The sequence below is a fragment of the Prunus avium genome, chromosome 1 (genome assembly GCF_965620075.1).
Source record: "Prunus avium chromosome 1, drPruAviu1.hap1.1, whole genome shotgun sequence".
Lineage (NCBI taxonomy): Eukaryota > Viridiplantae > Streptophyta > Magnoliopsida > Rosales > Rosaceae > Prunus > Prunus avium.
Window position 1 is genome coordinate 46355707 of NC_142284.1, and position 20686 is coordinate 46376392.

The 20686-nt window shown below is 40.4% G+C and overlaps 3 protein-coding genes across 3 annotated transcripts; 2 read left to right on the plus strand and 1 right to left on the minus strand.

Annotated features, from left to right (window-relative positions):
• Positions 1 to 86: 86 nt before the first annotated feature.
• On the plus strand, positions 87 to 2896 carry LOC110753608 (uncharacterized). Its single transcript, XM_021954542.2, has 4 exons — positions 87 to 1185; positions 1268 to 1374; positions 1499 to 1728; positions 1860 to 2896. Exons 1-4 carry the CDS (start codon positions 390 to 392, stop codon positions 2644 to 2646), a joined length of 1920 nt encoding a protein of 639 aa, XP_021810234.2. The 5' UTR covers positions 87 to 389; the 3' UTR covers positions 2647 to 2896.
• Positions 2897 to 11655: 8759 nt separating this feature from the next.
• On the plus strand, positions 11656 to 16633 carry LOC110753623 (serine/threonine-protein kinase BSK1). The gene is made up of 9 exons (XM_088245388.1): positions 11656 to 12357; positions 12483 to 12618; positions 13206 to 13339; positions 13539 to 13644; positions 14398 to 14483; positions 14997 to 15185; positions 15507 to 15671; positions 15745 to 15858; positions 16207 to 16633. The coding sequence occupies exons 1-9, from the start codon at positions 12031 to 12033 to the stop codon at positions 16456 to 16458; spliced, it is 1509 nt and encodes a 502-aa protein (XP_088101514.1). The 5' UTR covers positions 11656 to 12030; the 3' UTR covers positions 16459 to 16633.
• A 9-nt stretch (positions 16634 to 16642) lies between these two features.
• On the minus strand, positions 16643 to 19955 carry VAR1 (FtsH extracellular protease family). Its single transcript, XM_021954557.2, has 5 exons — positions 18452 to 19955; positions 17716 to 17962; positions 17427 to 17610; positions 17137 to 17308; positions 16643 to 16996 (listed from the first exon to the last, which is right to left on the minus strand). Exons 1-5 carry the CDS (start codon positions 19784 to 19786, stop codon positions 16775 to 16777), a joined length of 2160 nt encoding a protein of 719 aa, XP_021810249.1. The 5' UTR covers positions 19787 to 19955; the 3' UTR covers positions 16643 to 16774.
• Positions 19956 to 20686: the final 731 nt, after the last annotated feature.

Here is a 20686-nt window from a genome sequence, read left to right on the forward strand (position 1 = left end):
CATTCCCGTTTCAGTGTGTATGAATGAGTGCAGATAAGAAGATAATATAAACATCATAAAAAGAAGGGGCAACGCTGCAAAGAGACGTTATATTTTCCTGCCTCGGCCTCAACAGCCTTACACACAAACAAACACACACAATTAAGGAAGGAAAGAAAGATAATTAAAACTCACGCGCATGCCCATAAAAATGCCAAATTACCAATTAAGCCTCCTGTATCTACTTAAGTTGTGCACTCTGAAAACCCAAAACAGAGAAAATCAGAGAATATTGTTGGTCTAGTGTCCCGCAGCGCAGTGTCTTCCTACTATTTATTTATTTCATTTCGTAATTATTTTATTCACTCTCTCTGTCTCTCCCTTTCAGTGTTGTGTCAAGACTTGTGAACATGGGGTGCGCCGCCTCAAAGGTGGAGGATCTTCCGGCGGTGGCTTTATGCCGTGACCGGTGCAAGTTCCTGGAGAAAGCTCTCAGCCAAACCCAAGCCATGTCCGATGCTCACGTGGCTTACTTGGCCTCCCTCAGGACACTTGGCCCCGCTCTCCACCGTTTCTTCGATGATGTTAATACCATTCAGAATCATTGTAATTGTAATGGACCACCAGAATCAGAATCAGAATCCGACTCGGCCTCGCACCTCCAATTCCCTTCCGACTCGGACTCCGAAACCGAACGCAAGGGCCCCCGTAAACAGTCGGACGAAGCGCCAACTCCAGTTAATGATGATGATGAATATTACAGGAATTTACGCGGTGGCTTGGCTTCCAAACCCCCTCCTCCGCCACCGTCACCAATCAGCTCCACTTGGGATTTGTTTAATTTCTTTGACGCCTACGACAGGGAGAGATACCCACCATCCCCACTTTATTCTTCTACTCATTTGGAGCCTGAAGAAGCTGCTACTCCTGCTGCTGACAAAATCAAACATAACAATATTAATATTAATAATGACATTGGACAGCAGCAAGAACAACAGACTAGGCCGAAAGAGAAGAGTAAGAAGACGATTCATTCGGTCACGTCTGTCAAACACAACAAACAGAACGAACAGATCAAACAGGGTGTCTCTGCAGAAGCAGAGGCCATGCGAGAGCTTCACCTTCTGTTTGACAGAGCGTCTGAGTCCGGCAATCAAGTTTTGAAGTCGCTGCAGTCTCACCATCACACAATTTCTCTTCATCAGGGTATAATCTCTCTTTTTCTCTTCCTTTCCAAATAAAATAAAATTAAAATAACTAATCTGATGCGTTCGTTTTGGAGAAACAGAGTATGGCTTTGGTAACCATGAAGGCTTGGTGATGAGCTCACAGAGCCTATCTTACACTCTGAAGACGCTCTTCTTGTGGGAAAAGAAACTTTACGACGAAGTCAAGGTATGCTTAATCTGTCATAGGTTTTTTTTAAAAGGCTTTTTAGCATATTCATCTGCACTTAAATTTGTTGTCAATGTCATTTATGATTTTATACATCCTGCTTGCTTATAATGAAACGAATTAGGCTGAGGAAAGATTGCGCGTAACGCATGAGAAGAAGAGTAGAATGCTGAAACAATTGGAACACAATAAGGCCACCGCTGAGTCTCCTAAAATTGAATCTGTTCGGACTGCACTTCTCAATGTTTCAACAAAAATGAAAATTGCAATTCATATTGTTGACAAAATATCAGTTACCATAAACAAGTTGAGGGACGAGGAGTTGTGGCCGCAGATTGTTGAATTCATTCACAGGTACGTATCACGAGTATATCTGATTGATTGAATTCTGTTTTGACTGAGTAGAGTAGGTACAACTCATACAAAATGTCACAATATACTACACATCATGATCATATGGTATGGATAATTGACTTCTTGTGCAGATTACTTGGAATGTGGAAAGGTATGGTAGAATGTCACAAGAGTCAATACCAAGCAATTGCGGGAGCCTCCAAGGGTTTGGATGCAATTGCAATATCCAACGCGAAGTTGAACGGTGCGCATGATCTTGAAACCGCAATTCAACTCAAGTTAGAGCTTCAAAACTGGAATGTATGCTTCTCCAATTGGATTGCCACCCAAAAGGGGTATGTAAAAGCATTAAATGGTTGGCTTCTCAGATGTCTTCTACAGGAACCATCACCGCAGTCAGATGAGGAGGGTGATGCTGCAGTAGTATTACCTCTGTCTCCTGGTAGACTCGGTGCACCCCCAGCTTTTGTGATATGTAATCAGTGGTCTCAAGCTATGGATAGACTCTCAGGGAGGGAAGTTATTGAAGCTATCCGGGGATTTTACACTCGTATACATTTTCTTTTAATGGAACACAACGTTGATGCAGAAACATTGCTGCAAAGAATGGTAATTGAAAACAAAGATGTAGCAAGGAAACTAAGACTTGTGGAGGAGGGGGAGGAGGAGGAGGAGCAAAGGATAATGCAAAAGGTGCTGATGCGAGGTAGAGGAAAAAAGAATATTATTGGTTTGAGTTTGCAGGCAGCACAAGAGGAGGGTGGAGAGAGAGAGAATAATAATGGATCAAGGAATCTAGTATGGGATCTGAAGCAGACATTAATGGCCATGGAAAAATTCACTGCAAACTCCCTGAAAGCATACGAAGAGCTTGATGCACACATTGAACAAGTCAGCAGCCCCGGCCTGTGTGCCTGAATTAATTACAAGTCTAGGACTTGTTCCTCCTACGTAGTGTACGTACTTTATAAATTAGAATTACCTGAGTTTTACTTTCTGGCATGTAATCTTCCATGATCCATCTAGATTCTAGAGGTTTGTTCCTCAATCTGGAATCTAGTGATGATTAGTTATTGTAATAGAAAATTAGGTGTGTGGTTGTCCCTCCCTCTCCCTCCCTCCCTAGCTAATTTCTTCTGATATCAATTAATTGCATTATATTTGTTGCAATGGGTGCTTGCTTAATTAAGGTTTTGGTCATGAATATATATATATATATATATATATATATATATCGAATAAGTTTATTTGAGGGATACCCTTGTAGGGCCCCACTCCACATTGTATTCCACTAATCCAAACCATCTATTTTTTAGATAATCATTCAAAGATCATCTCTACAAAAAATACTTGAATCCGATATCATTTGACCACTCAATTGAGTTCTTGAAATTTTAATACTTTCTTGAAACACTGTGTTCATTGATTTTGTAAGACACAATTGGATGTTGAAACGATTTCCGATTTGTCTAATTTTTTGCAAGGATGATCTAAAAAATTATAGACTTAAAAAATAGATAGTTTTGATCGTTGAAAAAAAATTTGTAGGGTACCCTAAATGGTATCCCTCAAATAAATTTATTTAAGGAATTCCTCAATATAAAGGGACTATATATATATAAATAAGATTAGGGGCCTTGAACCTGGAAGTACATTACATACATGGTGCCTTAGAGTTGATTATGTATAAATGTGAATCAAGAAGAGTAGAGGGGGAGTTTTATGAGATGCCAAGATTGCTGAAAGACAAAACGAATTGGTTCAATTATTTCAAACTACCTATTGATGATTAAAAGGGAGAGTTTTAGCCTTCATCTGTGCCAACGGGTTCATACCACAGTGGTGGTGGCTTCCCCACTAGCCACATGGCACTCCAGTTCGATTCGAACCCTAAGGTCGAAGACTTTCCTTTTCTCTCATGGCACCCAGTTCGAACCCCAGGGTTGAACTCCAACGTAACCACACCAAAAAAAAAAAACAAAACAAAGCCTTCATCTGTCTCTTAGCATATTTTGATTTAAGATTGACTATATAATATATTATATGTGTTGTGAGTCTGTGAGTGATAGTGAGAAACTGAGAAGCTGAGAAGGGCTTTGGTGAATAGCATAAATAAATAATTAGACTGGTTTTTAGGTCTAATGGTCCATGAATTTTGACATGATTCACATTTTGGTTCATCAACTTCCAAAATAGTTCCCATGGTCCTTTAACTTCAATTTCGTTAGGACAAATGGTCATGCGTCAATTTTATTATCTTTTCCGTAAAATGCAAGGGCCAAATGATTTTTTATATTATTTTTATTAATTTCCAATATCTGAATATTCCTTTCACCTAAAAAAATAAAAATAAAAACTAAAAAACCTTCTTCCTATCATTGTCATAGTAGCCATAACCTCTCCAACCCAACCCCGCCTATGTACCCTAGGAGTGAAGCAATTTTCGATTTTTACCCTCAACAATACACCATGTGCCATGCACATGCTCAAATTTAACAAAAAAAAAGCTAATAAAATTGATAGTACGACTATTTGCATAGCTGGCCTGGCCCAGGGCGACACACATAGCCCAAATTTGAGAGAGGCACACAAATCTTTTATAGCCCATATATGTTGACCCAAAAAATGCTAAATAATTGCAAACTTAAAATAAATACAAAAGTACCAACATGAGTTGGTCCAAGTGGAAGGGGCTTGGATCCTTTAAACAAGAGGTCCTGGGTTCGATCCCAGGCACTTGCGAATAGAGCAGACTCTGTTGGGAGAGGTCCCCGCTTTGCGCCTGACCGTACCTCGAGGGAGTTAGTCTTCGCAGTCGCGCGGGGATACCCTGGGAAACCTTAAAAAAAAAAATTACAAAAGTAAAGACTCATTCTTCCCAAGGAGCGCATCAGCTTGCTAATGGAGCATGAATGTCTTTTTTTTTTTTTTTTTTTTGGTAACAAGAGGGGCTAAAAGCCCAGAACAAACAGACTACACACGAACAGCACGGGACCTAGACATCCCACTAGCATCCTCAGCCAAACAAGACACCATAAAGGTAGGCACCTCAGTAAAATACTGCACCCTAGGGCCAAACGCAGAACTCTTAGACGCCAAAGCATCCGCCGCCACATTCTGCTCTCTGAAGATATGCTTAATTGAACATCTCCAATCAGCTTGCACCTTAATCTTGCAACAACTAATAAGGCTAAACAAAGGGTGGGTGGAAATAATAGAGCTAGAAATAAGAGCCACAGCCACACTTGAGTCACTTTCCACCTCCACAACACGAAAGTCAGACTCCCAAGCCAACTGAAGCCCCCAAAAAATGCCCCACAACTCAGCTTCAAGAACAGAACCAACACCCAGGTTCACAGAGAAGCCCTTAATCCAAGCACCATCATTATCTCTTAAAAGACCACCAGCACCAATAAACCCAGACTCACTATTACGACTTCCATCAGTGTTAATTTTACAAACACCATAAGTAGGAGCTTTCCACTGAAGTTGAATCACAGATGGCATATACGAAGGGGAAGGAGGTTTGGTAGCATTAAACCACTCCAAAGCATACTGAAGAATTAAATGATGTGGATCACCAGGCATAATAAACCTTTGCTCAAAAATTCCTTTACATCTCCATTTCCATATAAACCACAAATAAAGAGCAAAAACCAGAGGCCAAGGCACCCCATTATAAACCTGTCTTTTAGACTGAAGATTCCTTAACAGCCACTCTTTAAAATCTATCATGTCGGGTCTAGTATTATCTCCAAATTGAAGACAATTCCAAATAGCCAAAGAGGAAGGACAATCCTTAAACAAATGAGCAATAGTTTCCATAGGGTAATCACATCTAGGACAAGTAGGAACCTGAGTGAGACCTCTCTTATGCCTTTGCACATTAGTCAGCAACTTTTGATGACAAACAATCCAAAGAAAAGCTTTGACCTTAGGAGGGAGCTGCAACCTCCAAAGAAACTGCCAATCCCATTTAACTGAAGCCTCAGCAGGTAAAAAGGAACTATAAGCTGAATTAACAGAGAAAGAACCATTAGGCGTGAACTGCCAAATATATCTATCAGCCCCACTGCCATTAAAACCAGCATGAATACTTAAGATTAACTGGACAATATGAAGAGGGAGACATTCCCTTAAGCAGTCAAAGTCCCAGACCCCCTCATCCAAAAAATCACCAACATTCAACTGAAGCATTTCCTCAGAGAGATTAATGAGAGAATATTGATATAAAGGACCACAACTCAGCCACCTATCAGTCCAAAACAACACATTATCCCCTGTACCTACTCTCCACTTAACACCTTTGGAAAGGACAGCATTACCATATAAAACACCCCTCCAGACACTAGAGCTACAAGGAAAATAAGAGTCCTTCATAGTTAAAATGCTCTGGTGTTTTAGATACTTAGCATAGAAAACCTGAGACCACAAGCCTTGCTCATGTTGAAGAAGTCTCCATCCAGTCTTCGCCAAAAGAGCTTTGTTCATCCAAGCAGACCTTTTAATGCCTAAACCACCAACAACCTTAGGTTTACACACTTGCTCCCAGTTGACAAGATGGATTTTAGAAGTATTACTAGTATGACCCCAAAGAAAATTCCTGTTGAGCTAATCCAATTTATCACAGACAGATATAGGCAACATGGCAGTTTGCATAGTATAGATAGGAATTGCAGCAGTAACAGATTGAAGCAAAGTGATTCTACCAGCCATAGATAACGTATGGCTCTTCCAAGAGGCTAATCTCTTCTGAACTTTAGCAATAACCTCTTGATACGTATGTTTATTAACTCTAGTATGGATAAGAGGGACACCAAGGTACTTACCAAGGCTAGTAGTGAGAGGAGAACCACTTATCGTAGCAATTGAATTAGCCAAATTAGAGCACGTATTAGGGGAAACACATATCATAGACTTTTCAAAACTAACTCGCTGGCCGGACAACTGACAGAAATCATCCAAACATTGTTTCATCAACCAAGCTTGATCAATAGTAGCTTCCCCAAAAAGGATTAAATCATCAGCAAAGAATAAATGAGAAATATGGGGACCTCCTTGACAAATCTTAATAGATTTCCAAGCTTTATCCTGAATCTTTTGCTGAATGAGATGAGAGAGTTTTTCCATACACAACACAAAAATATAAGGGGAGAGAGGGTCCCCCTGCCTAATACCACACTGAGGAGAGAACGAGTCAGTGAGCTCCCCATTAAGAATGGCCTTGTATTGCACAGTAGTAATACACTGCATAATCAACTCCAAAATGCTTCCTCTAATGCCCACTTCCCAGAGCACCTCCCTAATAAAAGGCCATTGCAAACCATCATAAGCTTTGGATAAGTCAATTTTCCAAGCTATAAAACCCTTCTTCCCTTTGGCAGATTTAAACTTGTGGAGCACTTCTTGAGCAACAATAATGTTATCCGTAATTTGTCTCCCTGGGACAAAACTAACTTGACTAGGGCTGACAAGCTTAGTCATACACGACCTAAGCCTAGCCACAAGGATTTTAGAGACCACTTTATAAAGAGTGTTGCAAAGGCTAATAGGCCTAAGCTGATTCATAAACGTAGGCCTCTCCACTTTAGGCACCAAAGCAATCAGAGTCTCATTCAAATGATCAGGAAGGGTGGCGGTATTAAAGCAATCCTTAACAAATGAGATGATATCATCAGAGCAAACCCCCCAATAATCTTGGTAAAACAGAGCTGGAAAACCATCAGGTCCTGGGGTTTTTAATCTCCCAATCGCAAACACACTATTCTTGATCTCTTCAATAGAAACATGACAACTGAGACCTTCAAGCTCAGCCTCTTCAAGGTTAGGAAACAACTGAGGAAGCAAAGCATAGTCACCAACCATATCAGAAGCACAAAACAACCCTTGAAAATAATGCACAATAATATGTTTCATGCTCTGTTTCTCAGTAATCCAATCCCCTAACTCATTATGTAACCCTTCCAACTTATTCCTTCTTCGTCTAACAATTGTAGACAGATGGAAGAACCGAGTATTCCTATCCCCTTCTTTAAGCCAGGAATTCCTGGACTTTTGCAGCCAAAAAGTCTCTTCTTGATCTAGAAGTAAATTGTAATCTCTAGTAAGCTCAACCTCAAGCTCACTAAGGAAAGGATTATGCTCATGGCAAAGCTTCTTTTGAATTCCTGCAAGTCTAGCTAACAGACCCCTTTTCTTTGCAAATAAACACCCAAAAACCTGCTGATTCCAAATACCAAGCGGAGCCACAAGACTAGCTGTTCTGTGCACAGCATTACCATCACCAGAGCTCCAAAGGTTCTTGACAAATTCCTTAAAATCAGGATGAGACATCCACATAGCTTGAAAGCGAAAAGGTACATTTGCTTTATTAGGATAATGCTTGGAGTCAAGGCGCACCAAAATAGGACAGTGATCCGAGTTCACCCTAGGAAGATGCATGAGGTGAGCCTCTGGAAACAAAAGACGCCAATCAATACTACAGAGGCCCCTATCAAGCCTCTTCCAAATAATTCCTTCAGCATTCCGTTTATTACACCAAGTAAACTTTGCCCCAGAGAAACCCAGGTCAACCAAATGGTTACGATCAATCCACTCAACAAACTTTTTACCACCATGGTCTAAATTACCCCCACATTTCTCATCCACACTCATAATATCATTAAAATCGCCTAGAACAAGCCAAGGCGGATTAGAAGCTTCAATAAGACCATCAAAGTACTTCCATAAAGCCTCTCGAATCCCAGGGCAAGGGTTTCCATAAACCACAGTGAGGAGCCACGTATGATTCCTCAAAGACACTAAAGCAGTGATAGATTGGCTAGAGTGAGCAACAACTTGAAGAGATACCGAGTTCCCATTCCACAATAACCAAACACCCCCAGAAAAACCAGAAGCATCAACAATATGGTAATGAGAAAAACCCAAACTCTGGGCAACGCTGATAGCCCTAGGGCCACTTATACGAGGCTCGAGAATAGCAAAAACATCAATGGCATAAGCCTTTTTTAGATCCTTAATAGTACTAGCACACCTATCTTTACCAGCACCTCGAACATTCCAAGCAATAATATTCATCATAAAAAGATAATAAAGAGGGATAATATTAGGCACAAACCTAAATCTGCACATGCTCAGCCTCAACGGCTTCAAAACCATCATTCTCAAAAGAGCTATCAGCTTCCAGTCCAGCATCAGACTCACAATGTTCAGAGAAATTACCTTGATGATCCATATCACTCGGATTAGAAGGCTCAACCTCATTAATTCCCATCTCACTGATATCAGGAGGTTCAGGACCAAAAAATAACCCTCCCTTACCCAAAGGTAACTTTGGAAAAAGAGAGCCACCCAAATTAAAAGAAAACTTTCCCCGAACATCATCTTGAACATCAGAGCCATTGACTTGCAGCCCCACAGGTTCAATATCATGACAAGGAAAAGGTTTAGCCCCAGCTCTGTTCATCCAAGGCCTCCGTAAAACAGAACCACTTTTAACACCACCACCACCAGAAGTAGCTACCACAGAATTGGTAATGTCCTTAAGAGGTTTTTTAAACACCCATGTGCCAGAGTCACGAGAGGAAGAGGATTTCACCCCAGCCCCTTTTACCTTAGCAGAAGAACCCTGTCTTTTAGAACTAGAGCCACTATTCTTCACAGGAGTAGAACCATCCACATCCTCTTTTCTGCCAACTTCCTCATTCAACACATTAAAACGAGACCCAAAGATAGGACTAACAGCTTTATTACCAGCATCCTTTGTATTCCTCTTGCTAAGCTCAGCACCCTTCCCTATATCATTCATGCTCTTCTTCCTAAAATTCCTTGGCTTCATCAACATCCATTCTCCGTGCATCTTTGCTGAAACCTCAGCCTCCTTTGTAGCAACATCTGCATTCACATCAACCTGGACAGTAGAAATATCCTCCATACCATCAGCATTATCTGACTCTGGAACCTGTTGTTTGGCTTGCAAAATAATAGGGCAAGTGTCTCTACCATGCCCAAAACACCCACATTCAAAGCAAACCAAATTAATTCCCTCATACACTACCCCATAAGTACGGCCCTCAATCTCAATGAATGGAGTAAGAGGCTTAGCCAAATCAAGCTCAACACAAATTCGAGCAAACTTACCACGAGCTTGGCTGAGAGTATGAGCATCCACCTTGACCGTAACCCCAACCAGATTTCCAATTTTTTCCATAACATCAGCACGAAAATATTCAACGTTCAGCCCATTAATTCGAACCCAAGCAGTCATATGGGTGATCTTCTCCTCCTTCGCATTAAACCCAGGCTTCCATTTCTGTGTCACAATGTATTGGCCAGCAATTTGCCAAGGACCACCAGTGAGCACGTATCTCATATCTTCCTCATAAAGGAACTTTACAATGTAATAGTTATTCTCTAGATCTATTAAGCTCATAGGACCCTTAAGTGCCCATCTCTGAAGCAAACGATATCTGAGAAAGGTGTAAGCCAAAGGACGACCCATGAGCTTGATAATAACAGCATGAATGTCTTTTGACTTTCTCTATGAAACTGTTTACAATTTAATACTTATTCATCTCCCTCTCTTATTGTTCTTTTGTGTTATCTTTCTAGGATTTTCGCATCTTTTTCTGGTTTTCACCTTCTCTCTCTCTCTCTCTCTCTCTCTCTCTCTCTCTCCAAATATAGATCCGAGGTTAGATCTTAGTAGCAGATTGTGTGATTATCGTTGCTTTAATTAGGGTTTTCTTTTCCTTGCAAGTTTGAGATCTTTAACCTTGTTTATTTTTTGTTTGTATTCGAATTTTGTTTATTTTTAATTACTTCCATGGCAGTTGTCTCCATTGGAAATGATTTATTCTTTTTCGATGACTACCATCTATGGTGCACAAATTATATTTCATATTATGCACAAATGATTCAATCCTTTTATTTGGCTTTATAAAATGGTTATTATTATGTTATTGTGTCTTTTGAATATCATTTGTACTTTTTAGATTTGCGGTGTATAATTTTGGCTGTAAATGGAGGATTTTGTAGATATTGTGTAGTTGATTGAAGAAAATGACTTATTACCGAAAATTATAATCTTAGTGATTAATTTTTCTATGAAGGGCACACTCTAGACTTTTGTCTTGGGCCTTAAATCAGTCATGATTGGCTCTTACTATTTGTCATAACTAAACTCAAGTTAAAGAACCACGAGAATGATTTTGAAAATTGATGAACCAAAATACGAATTGTGTCTAAATTTAAAGACCATAGATAGAACCTAAAAATCCATAATTAGACATAATAGTTTGAAGTGAAACAAAGAAAAGAGACATATACAAACAAAAAGGTCCACTTGGAATTGGCAGCAAGTGGAGCTTCAAACGAGACGAGACGAGACGCACCCTCTTATCTTTTAGGCTTCATATTATCACATTCACACGTACGCATATACGTAATAACTGATAGTATGAGTCAGTCCCCTTGTTTAATTGTTGGAAACAAAGAAAAAGAAAACTAATAGAGAAAAGAATAGTATATAATATTAATAATAGTATTAATGCATTATGCATGCTCTTCAAAATAAATTTGTGATATTATCGGGATTTGTGTGGATTGTTCATTAGTCAGATATATATATTTTTTATAAATATCTATAATAAATAAAAGACTATAAAATCATAAAAGTAACAAGTCTTTTGCTATTTAATCTTAGGATACTTTTGTTAATGATGTCATTGTCAACTTTTGTTGGGCACCGCCAGCCTGTGTCCATAAGATTTAGATTTGGATGTTACTTTTGTCTTGTGCCTGAGATTTTGATGGTACGATACGAGACGAGACGAGACGACCCGAGGCTTATTGAGTACAAGTTGTGTTGTTGTTGAGCAATCCTTTTGGCAAATCCTATCTAAAATTTAGACGTCGGTCCGCCGGACGGATGTCAAGCTCCTAAATTACCATAATACCCTTTACGACATAGAAAGAAAGAAAGAAAGAAGGACAATTCAACATAGAACAGGGAGAAACAGAGGTTTTGTTAGTGAAGAAAGAAAGAGAAAGAGAACGCAAGCAAGCAATGAGAAGGAAAAGAAAGCTGCAGCTCAACATCACTCCTCCTTAGATAGAGATCTTTCCCCTGCGGCCCCTGCCACTCCCTCCCTCCCTCCCTCCACCTCTCTCTCTTTTTCTATTCTCTGCCTCTCTACATATCTGTATATATATATATATATATATATTACTATACATACATACATACATGCTTATCAAACAAGAGCTGGCTGAGGCGGGTCACTGAGTCAGCTCGGCCGAGTTATGGGGTGCTGTGAGTCGTCGTTTATACAACGACGTCAGCACCAGTATCTGCACCACCGCAACACTACCGCCACCGACAACAACCAGGCTCCTCAAGCCTCCAACGGAACCGAGTCCGCCGGAGCCGTACTGGGATTCTCGGAGTTCTCGCTGGCCGACTTGAAAAACGCCACCAATAACTTCAGCTCCGACTTCATCGTCTCCGAGAGCGGCGACAAAGCCCCCAATGTCGTCTACAAGGGCCGTCTCCAGAACCAAAATAGTCCTAGTTGGATCGCCATCAAGAAATTTACCAAATTGGCCTGGCCTGACCCTAAGCAATTCGCCGTATGCTCACTCTCTCTCTCTCTCTCTCTCTCTCTTATTTTTCTCCCTCCATTTGCAATTTCTTAGGCTTGCCATTTCCAATTTAATTGGATTTCTTTTCTTCTTTTTTGGGTTTGGGGGTTCAGGATGAAGCTTGGGGTGTTGGGAAGCTCAGGCACAAAAGGCTTGCCAATTTGATCGGGTATTGCTGCGACGGCGACGAGAGGCTGCTGGTGGCCGAGTACATGCCCAATGATACCCTTGCCAAACATCTATTCCACTGTATGCTTTTAAAACAAGGAAAAAATAAAATTCTTTTAACAGTTTGATTTATAACTCTTTCTCCTATTCTTCAATGATTTTGTTTGAATCCTTTCCTCACCATCAACTCAATTCTTGGCTTTTCTTTTCTGCACGAGAAATCAAATCGGTTTGACTAATTGCCTGAAATGTGAGGAGGAAAGGAACGCCCTTTTGAGTTTTTTTTACTATATTTTAAAGTTGCTTGCATTTCAGCGAGTTAGTAGAATTTAGAATTCAGCTATAGGGACTATTCAGCTGAGAAAATAGGAATACCATTGGTTGTATGTATTGTAATTTGTATAGAATCAATATTTGATGTGAAAATCCATGCAAACTTTTATTTGCAATTTAGGTTTGTTGTCAGTCTTGCAAATATATATAACTTTCTCCTCTTTTCCATAGATATTGATTTATTGGGGCATCCTGGCTTTTGAGAGCGCATATGTTCTGTGTGTTATTTCCATTTCAAATTATGATTTCCATTTCGTTTTTGACCTCTCAAATTTATTGACTAGAGGTTTTCAAAGTATTTCGAATATAAAATTCCCTTCACACTTTCTTGACAGGGGAGAATCAGACCATTGAGTGGGCCATGCGGCTAAGGGTTGCTCTATACATTGCTGAAGCATTGGATTATTGCAGTGGTGAAGGCCGCTCATTGTATCATGACTTAAATGCATATAGGGTTCTCTTTGATGAGGTGCTGTCTCAAATCTTATCCCAATTTTGAGGATTTAGTTTTTCAGTATTTACGAGAAGTAAAATAATGTCATCGCATATCTTTTTATATTTTGTTTTTTTAATGAGTAGACATTTCCTTTTGTGTTAAAAGATGTCATCCCAAGAATACATGGATTTACATGAGATCAAAGTGGTAATTTTGTGGATGGTCTTGGCAGAATGGTGATCCTCGGCTTTCTTGTTTTGGGTTGATGAAAAACAGTAGGGATGGAAAAAGTTACAGCACTAATCTTGCGTATACACCCCCTGAATATCTAAGAAATGGTAGCTGCTTATCTTCCTTCTTATTATCTATTAGAATTTTTTTGAGATACTCTTTTCGTTGTATGAGATAAATCTGAATCATTAAGAAAGTTTCATTTTTGAACACATGTGTCTGTAACAGTTTGGATATAATATAAAATGATTTGAGTGCAATATTCTTAGTCAATGTATGCTTAAGATATTTATGCTATTGTTTGGGAGGAATGCTTTTATTTAAATTGGTATGTCTTAAGGTTGTCGTAAGAGTTGGCAGAATGACGTTACTAAGTTTTATGCTGATAAGAATTAAGAAGATTGAGATCCAATTGGAAGATTTTTTAAACTTCCATGCCAATAAATACATAATTGAAACTGCTATTATGATATTTATTTATGTATGTGGCGTTAACATGTTAGTGTACTCATCGATAACTGAGTTTGATGTTTCTGTAGTATGTAAGGTTTCTGATTGTGTTAGCAGACATAAGGCTGTTTTTAAATAAAAATAGTAATGTGAGATACCTTGAGAAGGTAAACTGAACACATAGTGAGGCAATGAGTAAGACTATTGGAAGCAGGTAAGCCTTGGTCATTGTTTTGAAAGTTTTGTGAAATGCCCTTGCCAGTTTGTGTAAGAAATATTTTGCTTCATAACTTGACATGATATAATGTGATAATTTTCAGCGCTTGGAGATTATGTTTTATGAAGAGTCCTTCTTGGCTTTATGAATTGCTTTTGACTTCCCTACCAACTATAATATGTGTATGCTGCAGGAAGGGTGACTCCGGAAAGTGTTATCTTCAGCTTTGGGACTGTCCTTTTGGATCTTCTCAGTGGGAAACACATCCCTCCTACTCATGTAAGTATTTTACCATGTCATGCCCTTGTTCTCCACTCAGTCAGTTTGGAATGGACCCATGGTCTGTAAAAATTAAAGTGCAGTGCTTCTGCCAATGAGTTATGCGGAAGTCCATACGCTGTATGGTAAATTGGTAATAAAGGAGTTGTTTGTTCAAATGCCTCTTACTAGGTAGTCTTTAGTACTCGGCAATAAGGGGCCCCTTGTAATCCCCGAGGTGGGGTAGTAAATAGAGTTGAATGTACTCATTGATGGACACATAAGCTGGCTTTTCTTATAGCCATTATGTTTTATGCACTGCGATATATGTTTGTTATATGATATTAAGTTTGTTCTAGTTAAAGTAATAGGTTGAAATTCATCATGCTTGACACTGATTTTGAAGAGCAGTTTGCACCAGGGATTTTATTCTTCCGGTTTCCATGTCTGGATGATCTTTTAGTTTTTAATACATAATTATGTAGGCTGACTTTGGATTACAGAATCTCCTTATAATTTATGTTTGTGTTGCAGGCTCTTGATATGATTCGTGGCAAAAACATTATTCTCTTAATGGATTCACACCTGGAGGGAAATTTTTCCACTGAACAAGCGACTGTGGTTTTTGATCTTGCTTCACGATGTTTGCAATATGAACCCAGGGAGCGGCCAAATACCAAAGACCTTGTTGCAACAGTTGCCCCACTGCAAAATAAATCTGATGTAAGTCTTCCTGCCTTTTCTCCTCATGGATGCAATTACATGTTGTTTTCTTTCTGTTTGTTTCTTAAACATTGCCTTTTTTAAAATATTATCACCACCAACATTCTGAACCAAAGTAGTGCAACTATGCTCCCTATAAATGCAGTTCATTTTCTTTATACCTTTAACGACCTTGTATGTTTCCCGTTCTTATCATTCTCTGTCATGCATAATCTCACTCCGTCCCAGTCTGATTTTGTTCCCTCAAAGCAATTTTAACTACCTCTACATTTTCTGAAACATGCATAGTCAGCAATTTTTTATGATGACGATGCTTTGTAGGTTCCATCTTATGCGATGCTGGGAATTCCAAAGCACGAGGAAGCACCTCTGACTCCACAACATCCTCTTTCTGCCATGGGCGATGCCTGTTCAAGGATGGACCTCACAGCCATCCATCAAATTTTGTTAATGACACACTACAAAGATGATGAAGGAACCAATGAGGTAATTGGATTGTGCACACGTAGGTTCAGATGGTTCTCTGATTCCTTTCTGAATCTGTTTGTCTTTGTGTTAGTTGTCTTTCCAAGAATGGACTCAGCAAATGAAGGATATGTTGGAGGCGCGAAAGCGTGGGGACTTAGCATTTCGTGACAAAGATTTTAGATCAGCAATGGACTGTTACTCTCAGGTATGCATTCTGCTATAGGAGGTAGAGTATGCATTCCTGTCCCCCATTTAACAAGTTTACACTTGATTAGTATTTTGATGCCACAAGGGTCAGGCACTTCATTTCTTCTCTCGTAGATTAATGTGTTTCATATTTGTTAGGATTTCGTAGTACAAAGGACAGGGCTGCTTGTGAATTGTAAAAGAAAGTAAAAGGTTTTATGCGATGTTGATAAAAACCGGTATTCATATCAGAGACTGTACCTAATAAAAAAGCAGTTTTCGTAATTAGAAAATAGGATGGCCATCTTAATTTCTTTTAGGGTAATTGCAACTGTGCTTCATTAATTTCCTTCTATTTATAATGCAGTTCATAGATGTGGGGACCATGGTTTCTCCGACTGTCTATGCACGAAGAAGTCTATGCCATCTGCTTTGTGATCAACCAGATGCTGCCCTCCGAGATGCAATGCAAGCGCAATGCGTCTACCCTGACTGGTCCACAGCATTTTACATGCAAGCCGTTGCTCTTGCCAAGCTAGATATGCACAAGGATGCAGCTGATATGCTGAATGAGGCTGCTACCTTGGAAGAGAAAAGACAACGGGGAGGGAGAGGATAGATAGATAGAGAGGAGAGAGGATCGTGAATGAAATGCCTTGTAATTATTTTTGTGACACAATCAGCGCCATAGATTTTTTATTTTTTACTTGTTCTATTTTGTATTGAAGCTGCTTCAGCAGTTGTTGTAACAAACACGTAGATCATGTATGATGGGGTAGGGGAAATTTGTATCAGTCCAACTATTGTGCCATTATTTTGCTTCCTAATTTCATTAAAAAATTAATTTGTTCGTAATGTGTACTTGTGTATATGAACTTTATAATACAACATTTTTACGCTGACTGATAATACATGAATTTGCCCGAGTGTCCCAACTATGCAACATATAGCTCAGCTTTCCCATCAATGAAGAGGCTCATGAACTCTTCACCATCAACAGTTTCCTTCTCTATGAGAAGCTGGGCTAGTTTGTGGAGGATATCGAGGTGGGTTGTGATGATCTGCGTGGCCCTTGAATAAGCTTTCTCTACCAACTCCCTTACCTCTGCATCCACAATATCAGCAGTTGCCATGGAGTAATCTTTTTGGGACGACATCTGCAATTGAAACACATATACAAGCCATGGGCAGTTAGTTAGCTAGCTCCTCTTTTCCATCAGTTATCTTGTATCCCATGGGCATAAGTAAAATACACATCAAACAAGAATAATCCATTAAAGTCTAGCCACTGCTCTACCTGTTGACCTAAGAAGGGATTGCCACCACCAGCACCGATTGCAACTTGTCCGATCTTTTTGCTGAACCCAAATCTCTCAACCATCTGCCTTGCCACCCTTGAAACTTGCATAAAGTCACTTGATGCCCCTGTTGTCACATTTTCCTGACCAAAGATAACTTCTTCGGCAACCCTGCAATGCCAATAGCGTGAGGACACAATTTCTCATATGCACTAGGATTTTAAACACAGCCTTTTGAAATTGAAATGCTCTTTTAGGACATTAAAACTGAAGAGTTTGTAGAACTAACCTTCCACCAAGGGCAACAGCCATTTGATTCTCCAGGTAGCTTCTACTGTACAGTCCGGACTCGAGTCTCTCTTCACTTGGAGCAAAGAAGGTTAGACCACCGGCTTGGCCACGAGGGATGATGGATATCTTAGCTACAGGATCATATTCTGGCATTAAAGCACCAACAAGAGCATGCCCGGCCTCTGCAAAGAATAGTGATAGATGAATAAACAATCACAACAAAAAAAAAAAAGACTGCAAAATAACAAGTTCTATGGGATGGGGAGAACTGGTCTTGTTCTATATACCATGGTAGGCGACTAATTTCTTCTTGTCTTCTGAGACCACAGCATTTTTCTTCTCAGGTCCAGCAATTATTCGCTCCAGAGCATCAGAGATCTCATCTTTACTTATTTCTTTGAGGTCGCGTCTGGCTGCAAGAATGGCAGCTTCATTCATCAGGTTTTGCAGATCAGCCCCCGTGAAACCAGGTGTTCTCCTTGCAATCTTCTCAAAGTCCACGTCCTTTGCAAGTGCCTTGCCTCTAGAGTGCACCTGCCATAAAAATAAAAAAATAAGAAGTGCTTTAGTCGGGAATATGGGTACAGATAGGAAGGTTTGGATTCTCAGAGACTTGAAACATTGCACTCTAGTTTGTTGAACTGGAAAATATAATTCTACTGAAACAACTTTCAACCTCACTAAAACAGGAAACAAATATCTAGATATGCTTAATTAAAACAAACGAAACAATTCGATTTATAGAGATACCTTGTGTGAAAAATAAGAATAGATACTATACAAATGCATACATATGTATGTATAGATTTTATGCTTCACAAGATACAGTGAATTAGTGATTAAACTGACTTGAGAACATACATACATACATCAGCTGCTCATGTTCTTGTGTGTCAATGAGCATACTGTTTTGTTAAGGACTAAAGTATCTATCTATGGTCCGTGGGAAAGGATGAGATAAAATGAAATGAAGCCAATTGAACTGATAGTGTAGGCATTGATTAAGATTTAAAACTCACTAACCTGCAGGATCTTAACTCTCCCAGCAACATCAGGCCTGTCCACGGTCACCTGTCGGTCAAACCTACCGGGCCTCAACAAGGCCGAATCAAGAACATCCGGCCGGTTGGTAGCCGCCAAAACTATGACACCGGAATTACCCGAAAAGCCATCCATCTCCGTCAACAGCTGATTAATGGTCTGCTCCCTCTCATCATTCCCACCCCCCATACCTGCTCCTCTCTGCCTCCCCACCGCATCAATCTCATCAATGAACACAATGCACGGCGCTTTCGACTTGGCCTTCTCGAACAAGTCCCGCACTCTCGACGCACCCACTCCCACAAACAATTCCACGAACTCTGAAGCTGCGCAAGAGAAAAACGGCACCCCAGCCTCGCCGGCCACGGCCCGAGCCAGAAGGGTCTTGCCGGTACCAGGTGGACCCACCAAAAGACAGCCTTTTGGGATTTTGGCTCCAAGGGCAGTGTACTTATCTGGGTTCTTCAAGAAATCAACCACCTCCTGCAGTTCCAGCTTTGCTTGGTCAGCTCCAGCTACATCAGAGAAACTCACCCCTGTCTCTGGAACTTCTTGGAATTTGGATTTGGACCTTCCGAAGTCCATAGGCCCACCAAGCCCACCAGGCCCTCCGGGACCACCTCCCGCTCGCCGGAAAAGGAGGAACAATCCCGCGAAGGCCAAGATTGGGAACAACAAGTTCCCGATGAAATTAAACAATCCATTGCCCGAATCGCCCTCGGACACTGAAATATCGACGCCGTTCATGGCCAAAATGTCGATAAGGTCCGGGTCATTGGGAACAATGACGGAGGCTCGTCGGCCATCCACGGCAGTGAGCTGGAGGCCAGAACCGTCTTTGCTGAACCTGACTCTTTCGACCTTGCCCTTCTTTACTGCGTTCAAGAACTCGCTGTAGCGCCATTGGCTGCCTTCAGGGAGGTCAGTGGCGGCCTGGGATTGGGGTTTGGGGGCCGTAACGAGGAGATTCTGAGAGAAAGGAGAGGAGGCGTTGGGTTTGGTAGGCTGGGCTTGGAGAACAGGTGGGGGTGTGGGGGTGGGTGTGGCGTCTAAAGCTAGGGCTTGTGGGGTGAGTGAAGTGACTGAAGAGAAGAGTAAGGCAGCTAAAGTGGCTTGGGATGCTGCGGATTTGAAGGGCTCGGAATTGGGTTTGTGGTTGAAAATGTTTTTGGTGGTAAAAAGGTTTCTCTTGGAGAAGAAGGCCAGAGGAATTGGTGCTGATGGGCATCTGGAGGTGGTTTTTGGGGTTGGAGGAGAGTGTAGGATTCTAGTGCCAAAAAAGTTAGAAGAGAGCAAGGTGTTGGTGGTTGAAGCCATGGCTCAGAAGAGCAAAGGAAGTTGGTGTTTTTGGTACTCTCTCTACCCTCCTCTCCTTCTTTTCTTCTGTTATCTCTTCAAATAAATTCTGCTATTTTCCAAATAATAAATTCAGATTTGCGTTTGCCTTTGCTTTTAGGAGGATATTACACTGACTCACTGGACGGGTTATGAATTATTATATTTTATAATGGAGGGAGTGTCACTGTGTGTGTCAAATCAAATACGCATATCGTGGCAAAGCTTCAAACTTAGAATTTTTGGCGTTCATATTCTATGGAGACAGACAGAGAAATGCTTTCAAACAAAGTTGAAGCAAGCCACACCATAAAAATGATCAACTTTGGACGCTTGCTCGGGCTGTGCCTACGTGTTCGACATGCTATCCATTCATTATCTCATTTTCTTTTTATTTCATTTTTAGTTTTGTTTGATTTGATTTGATTTGATTTAAAACAAAAAACAAAAAATGAAGTAGAAATGAAGCCCAGCTCGCTTCATATAATATGACTTATGGGCTGACCATTTGTTGGGTCATGAATCTGGAGTGCTGAGCCCATTGCTTTTTCGTATTTGGGCTACATGAACAAGCAGGAAGAAGCTATCAAATTGTCAATCTCTCTCTCTCTCTCTCTCTCTCCCTCTCTTTTTTAAGACGAGGAAGAAGGAGCTAGCTAGCTCTGACTCTGTGTGAACGTGAATGTGAATGAACTTTGACATGATCAACTTCTTGGAAGGTCGGTCGTTTAACTTGTCCAACTGTGGATTTTGGTGTCAGAATATATATACATTGAGAAAACAAAAGCATATGCAGAGAGACAAGAGACAGCACTGTAAAGTAAATGAAGTGATCATTTTATAACAAAGGCTTTGATCGTTGATTAATATGTTTGTGAGAAA

Excerpts from the sequence above, each read along its gene's own strand:
- LOC110753608 (XM_021954542.2), top strand. The coding sequence starts at position 390 with ATGGGGTGCGCCGCCTCAAAGGTGGAGGATCTTCCGGCGGTGGCTTTA. Across the intron at positions 1,375-1,498 it reads AACTTTACGACGAAGTCAAG|GCTGAGGAAAGATTGCGCGT; the intron begins GTATGCTTAATC and ends GAAACGAATTAG. Across the intron at positions 1,729-1,859 it reads ATTGTTGAATTCATTCACAG|ATTACTTGGAATGTGGAAAG; the intron begins GTACGTATCACG and ends CTTCTTGTGCAG.
- LOC110753623 (XM_088245388.1), top strand. The coding sequence starts at position 12,031 with ATGGGGTGCTGTGAGTCGTCGTTTATACAACGACGTCAGCACCAGTAT. Across the intron at positions 12,619-13,205 it reads TGCCAAACATCTATTCCACT|GGGAGAATCAGACCATTGAG; the intron begins GTATGCTTTTAA and ends CTTTCTTGACAG. Across the intron at positions 13,340-13,538 it reads ATAGGGTTCTCTTTGATGAG|AATGGTGATCCTCGGCTTTC; the intron begins GTGCTGTCTCAA and ends TGGTCTTGGCAG.
- VAR1 (XM_021954557.2), bottom strand. The coding sequence starts at position 19,786 with ATGGCTTCAACCACCAACACCTTGCTCTCTTCTAACTTTTTTGGCACT. Across the intron at positions 17,309-17,426 it reads GCTGTTGCCCTTGGTGGAAG|GGTTGCCGAAGAAGTTATCT; the intron begins GTTAGTTCTACA and ends TTGGCATTGCAG. Across the intron at positions 16,997-17,136 it reads ATCCCTTCTTAGGTCAACAG|ATGTCGTCCCAAAAAGATTA; the intron begins GTAGAGCAGTGG and ends TTTCAATTGCAG.